This window comes from Orycteropus afer, unplaced genomic scaffold, assembly GCF_000298275.1.
Source record: "Orycteropus afer afer isolate SDZICR_OR568_19922 unplaced genomic scaffold, OryAfe1.0 scaffold00006, whole genome shotgun sequence".
NCBI lineage: Eukaryota > Metazoa > Chordata > Mammalia > Tubulidentata > Orycteropodidae > Orycteropus > Orycteropus afer.
This window is the reverse complement of record NW_006921593.1, coordinates 15227315-15233293: the sequence shown is the minus strand read 5'-3', so window position 1 is coordinate 15233293 and position 5979 is coordinate 15227315. Positions and strand designations below refer to the sequence as shown.

Here is a 5979-nt window from a genome sequence, read left to right as displayed (position 1 = left end):
AGCTGTCTTTCCAAAGAACCAGGGCACAAGGCCCCACCAGGGGGAGGACAGCCTGAGTCCCACAGCTGAGTGACACAGCTGCCCAGGCCGGGAAGCAGACCTGCCAGGCTGCGCCCACCTCCCCCACGGCCACACATGGCTGCTCCGTGTTTCCGCTGAGTTGATGCCTTGTCCTGTTCCCTCTGCCACCCGGGAACTGAACGTCACAGCAGCGTGGCAGACACTTAGCACAGCCACACACGGTCACCACTGTCTTAACGTCTCCACTGGGGCACCCAGGGGATCACTGGTATTTCTCATACACTGGCCCATACTCGGGGGAGATGACAAGTAGTCAGAGAACGTCATCAGTATATGGGCCTTTCAGGAACAGGCTCCACCGGCCACCGCCAGAGAGGCAGTGAGCACCCACCAAGAACGGCCACTGCACTTAACTGGACAGCCGCTTACACCCCCCAAATGAAAATACACACACCATTTTCCAGGGGAAGTCTGACTTTAATCAGTCATCTCCGTAAACTCCAGCTTCCCAGTCATTATTGGGGTCTGCTGTTGAATCAGCAGGGCTGGTGGGGGGCACCATCAAGTCCATTCCGACTCGCAGCAACCCCCCCATGACAGTGGAACTGCCCCAGCTTCCTTGAGTGTGCTAAACGGGGACAGACGGGCAGGTCTTTCCCACAACCACTGCTGGTTTCAGCCCACCCACCTTTCCATTAGCCGAGTGCTCACCCGCTGCGCCACCAGGGCTCCCTGAATCGGAAGCATTTCTTCCCCAGGTCGAGGTCAAGGCAGAGCCGAGCATCACTGTAAGACCATTTCAGCTAATGGCGTTTGGGTTTGGTTTGTTTGGACGAGCAGAGTGGCACCTTCTCCCTTTACTACAGGCTCAGGAAGGGCTCCCACCTCGGGTTTCCAGTGGGACGGCGAAGCAGAAGCATTGTTTCACATACAACTAGCAACCGTCGGGCGTAATCAGAGTGTTTTTATAGATAACAGACCTAGAGACAGGGCACTGAGGAAGGGGAAACAGCCCCGTTCGTAGCCACCAAGGCTCCCACGTAACATATGGCCTAAGAAACCGAACTCGCAAAGGTGTGGCGAGCCAGGCACGCGCTTATGTATTGGTGAGGAGAAAATAAACACACAGCTGCTGTCGCGTCAACACTAACCCGCAGCCGCCCTGCGGGACGGCGCCACGGGGTTTCCAGGGGCTGAGTGCTCAGCAGCAGGTCCTCGGGCCTTTCTTCCCAGGTGCTGATGGGAGGCACCGACGGCCGACCTTGCGGTGAGTGGCCGAGCACTTAGCTACCTGTGCCACTCAGGACCACGAAGAACGTGTGTCACGCTTGCGGTCTTCTAGGAAGTTGGAGGAGGAGAAAGGCCGGAGGGAGGGATGCCTGCTGTTGGCAGGCTTCACCGGGGGGTGAGCTCGTGGCGGTAACCTCCACATTGCCTGCGACGCCTGCGCAGTTTAAAGGGATCAGCTGAGGTTGTACATGAACTAGCGTACAACTCGCACTCGCACCGGGGTCTTTTGTTCACACTCAGGCGTCCGAGGGCCCAGCTCCAGCTCCCAGGACTTGTCTAATCAGGCGCCCAACGAAGGCTCCTACCACCCCGAGCACAGCTGGGTTAGCTAGTGGGGGCAACAAGGCAGGCCCAAAGCACTGGGCCTGTGTGACCAGCACCTGCACGAGGTGGAGCAGGTTTAAACCACCGCTCCTCCTGGAGGGAGACGCTAAACCCATGAGGGGCTTCTTAAGAGCATGTAGTATTGAGCTAAACTAGTAGGAACGTGTGCCCTGAGCACGGAGCGCTTTTCAGATCTGTCCGTCCAGGATCAAACTGACAGCAGCAACGCAGAGGGTCAGGGCCGGTGTGTGTCTGTGCGCGGGGACCTCTGCGGGGGCTGTGGGGGGGGGGCACCGCTCAAAGGACAGGCGCTGTGTGGCTGAACGGCCAGCGCAGGAGTGGAGAGGCAGTGGGTGTCCTACTGTGCACACTCCCGACAACAGCAAAACCAGAATGAGATACAAGGTCAAACAAACCTGTGACTGGTGCTGTCAGAGAAAGGGTACAAGGCAGGCGGGGCCTGGAGAGTGGGGACCCACCCCTGCCAAGATGCCACAGGCAGCCAGAGTGGAGAATTGGGCGATGGTCCCTGCTCGCCAGTAACCCGTGAGACCCGTCAGTCACCCGCGCCCCCCAGTCTCCTGTGGGTGATTCTTGGCCCCACCCCAGAATCCCAGGGCCAGATCAGCTGTGACGAGCTCGCAGACAGCCCCGGGCTCGGCCGGCCTGCGTCTCCTCTGTGCACCCCTGGCCCCCCGGCTTCAAGCCCTGCACCCTGTCCTCTCCCGTCCCATTCCGTGTGGCTGTGGGCCCATTGCCCTGACTGACTGCTTCTGCCCCCACCCCAGGGAGCTGCGGGAGGAAAGCGGTCTGACGGCAGACACGCTGCACAAGGTGGGGCAGATCACCTTCGAGTTCGAGGGCAACCCGGAGCACATGGACGTGCACATCTTCTGCACTGAGCACGTCCAGGGGACGCCCGTGGAGAGTGAAGGTGAGTCTCTCCTGTCACGAGGCCTGGCTACCGACACCCATGGGGCCAGCTGCAGCGTCCGAGCACCCGGGGGCCCACCTGGATGCTTCTCACGTGAGATGCGGTTCTCTCCTCTGCAGAAATGCGCCCGCAGTGGTTCCAGCTGGACCAGATCCCCTTCAGTGACATGTGGCCGGATGACAGCTACTGGTTCCCCCTCCTGCTCCAGAAGAAGAAGTTCCTGGGGCACTTCCGCTTCCGAGGCCAGGACACCATCCTGGGGCACGCGCTGCATGAGGTGGACCGGTTCTAGGGGCGTTGAAGGCACCAGCCTTAGGGTCATCCTGCTGCACACAGTGAACCTCAAAGGACACCACGGGAGAGTCCATGGGACCAGGGGCCGGGCCAGGTCCATCTTCCTTGTTTGGCACACGATCAAAGTCAAATAAATGTCCTGATTTTTAAGTTTCTTCGCTGGCCATGGAGCCAGCACAGACCTGCCTCCGGGGGCTTCAGGCGTGCTTGTGGAGTGCTGCGGGGCCGTGGCCTCACCCCCAGGGTGGGGGCAGAGGAGACACCCAGCGAGTGGTGACACGGGACGGCCGGGTGCGGCGGGCACACACACCGCTGGGCTCCAGCTGGCTCGTGGGGCAGCTAGACGCCCCATCAGTTCCAGTGTCTCCACCCCTGCGCTTGTGACTTCCCCCTGGTAGATTCCAGGACACTGAGGTATGGCTCAGGCCCAGGTCAAAGCCAGGACTCCGCCGCACAGAAGCAGCCCTCCCGAGCCCAAGGGAATGGGGTGTTCTCACTGCCAGCCCCCAGCAGGCCACCTGCTCACACAGCCACTTAGCAGCTGACTGCACTGTCCCAGGTACGTGGAGTGTGACGGCTGTGCACACAGGCTTACTCGCAGGAGCCACGGAATGTGGGTCAATGGAAACCACCAGTTTTCTGGGAGAAACAGACCCCCATGTCTGGTAACGTGCCTCCGAGGGGCCGAGGCAGCCCCCCAGCCCGGGGCTTCAGCAGCACTGCAGGCAAACAGGCCGGGCCAATGGCCTCTGCCGCGTGGCAGTGCTGAGCTTCAAAGGAGTGCCACCAGCTGGGACTTCAAGGGGGCTTGGCCCCAGGGGTGAGGGGACAAGGAAGGTGCAGCCAGAGAGCTCTTGTCCCCCTGGGCACATGGCACAGGCAACCCCTGCCCAGGTGCTCCCCTCCCCCCCCCAGCAGCCACCTGAGCAAAGCACACGTGAGAACAAGCTCACCCCTGGGGACACCCAACACTCAGGGCCACGGAGGCTGTGAGCAGGAGTCCCACCTCCCCAGTCACCAAGGGCCTGGTGTCAGAGGCTCACCTTGCCAGTGAGCACCAGGACTCAGCAGGGCTGGCGAGGGATGTAGGCTCCCGGCCACAGAGAGGCTCTGTGTGTCTCAGAAGTGACCCACTCCACTCAAGGAGGAGTGTCTGACCCTTAGCCAGGAGAGGCTGGCCAGCCCCCGCTGTGAGCAGGGGGAGCACAGGCCACAGGGCCCAGCTGGCGTGCGCACCAGGGTGCAGACAGGCTGGGCTCCCTCCATCTTGTACCACATGCGTGTGCAGGGACTCAGACACACATGGGCCCAGGGTACTCCTGGAACTCATCCCTAGGATGGTAACACCGCACGCACCCAGCTGCCCTGTCCCACGTGAGTCACAGCCTGTCTCCCTGTTCCCTGTCGTGTTGCTGATGTGCTCACACGTGTTCTCACAGCTTTCCCCCACAGGACACTTGCACGTCTCCACCCCCTCAGGCGTGCAGTCTGCACGACCGACTGCCCTTGCACAGACAAATTCCATGTCAACACTGCTGTCTCCTCACCCAGATGCAGGCCTGGCCACGGGGACGCCCTGTCCTCGAGACCTCAGCCCTCTGCCCACCTGCTCAGCATGCTGGGCCCTGGAGGCCAAGTGGCCGCGACGTCCAAACCAGACCCTCAGCTCTCCCAGCCACCCTGTGCTGAGAACACCCCCCACCCACGCTGGCTGGCAGACGCCCCTCTCCAAGGGCCCCAGCACTTCTCAGCCCCACAGCACAGCGTGCAGAGCAGTCTCTGCGGCTGCACACCAAGCCCTTGGGAGGCGAGGCCTCACGGCTGGGACCCCACCCCTCTGTCCCCAGATCACCAGCCACCCAGCACACCAGGTGGTGGAATTAAACGGACACAGCGTTTGGAAGCACGCTTTAGTGGGGTCCAGGGGTCTGTGGCACTAGCGAGGAAGCAGGCGGTCCTCCTGGGGGGTTTGAGGCACCGTCGGGGCACCACTTGGTCCAGCAAACAGGCAGTGCAGCTTGGGCTTCAAGTCATCCCACACCTTGCTCATCTGAGGAGAGAGAGAGGCAGGGTGAGACGGGCATCTGCGTGCGTCAGCCCACAGCCATTCTGTGTGCAAGGCCACACCAGGGGCTCAGCCCTCGCTGAGCCACAACACCTCCCCAGGCTCCCAACTCCAGAGCAAGGAGGATGAGCCAAGCCAAGCTCCCGAAAGAAGGGCAGACACACGCACTCACACCTCTCCTGACTGAGGGCAGGATCCCTCACAGCCCGCTACAGGCAACAGGAACAGCACCAGGGTGCAGATGCGTCCCGCATACATGTCAGGAGACGTCACCTCTGGACCGTACCCACCACTGCCTGTGAGCCTGGCACACCCCAGCCTTCTAGACGGCGCAGCAGGTCAAACACCAAGACGATGTCCGGCCAATGAGCAGAAACAGGCGGGAACTGGCCGCCAGCAGTACACAGGCCACGGGCACCAGGACGCAGGAGGCTGTGTGGTAGGCACTGGGGTCCACGTGACAACGGGAGCCATGTATGGCCCAGGAACAAGCTGGTGGCCCACGGTCACCAGAATGCAACGTAAGAGGTGATGACCGACGAAGGCTCAACGATGAGCTTCCTGTGGCGAGGGAGGGGACGACATGGCCTGCTGTCATGCCACGTGCTGCTGTCACGTCACGTGCTGCTGTCACGTCACGGCCTGCTGTCATGTCACGGCCTGCTGTCACGTCACGGCCTGCTGTCACGTCACGGCCTGCTGTCATGGCCTGCTGTCATGCCACGGCCTGCTGTCATGCCACGTGCTGCTGTCACGTCACGGCCTGCTGTCATGCCACGTGCTGCTGTCACGTCACGGCCTGCTGTCATGCCACGGCCTGCTGTCATGTCACATCCTGCTGTCATGCCACAGCCTGCTGTCACATCACGGCCTGCTGTCATGCCACGTGCTGCTGTCATGGCCTGCTGTCATGCCACGTGCTGCTGTCACGTCACGGCCTGCTATCATGTCACGGCCTGCTGTCATGGCCTGCTGTCATGTCACGGCCTGCTGTCACGCCACGGCCTGCTGTCATTTCACGGCCTGCTGTCATGTCACGTGCTGCTGTCAT

The 5979-nt window shown here is 61.6% G+C and overlaps 2 protein-coding genes across 2 annotated transcripts in view; one reads left to right on the top strand and one right to left on the bottom strand.

Annotated features, from left to right (window-relative positions):
* Positions 1-2861, top strand: part of NUDT1 (nudix hydrolase 1) — an 8303-nt gene extending 5442 nt beyond the window's left edge. Inside the window, exons 2-3 of the mRNA XM_007943029.1 lie at positions 2424-2569; positions 2689-2861. Coding sequence (XP_007941220.1) covers positions 2424-2569; positions 2689-2861 — 319 coding nt within the window. The remainder of the gene's footprint in view (positions 1-2423; positions 2570-2688) is intronic.
* A 1938-nt stretch (positions 2862-4799) lies between these two features.
* SNX8 (sorting nexin 8) overlaps positions 4800-5979 on the bottom strand; it is a 50957-nt gene continuing 49777 nt past the window's right edge. The window contains exon 11 of the mRNA XM_007943018.1: positions 4800-4913. Within this exon, the coding sequence (XP_007941209.1) occupies positions 4800-4913 (114 nt within the window). The remainder of the gene's footprint in view (positions 4914-5979) is intronic.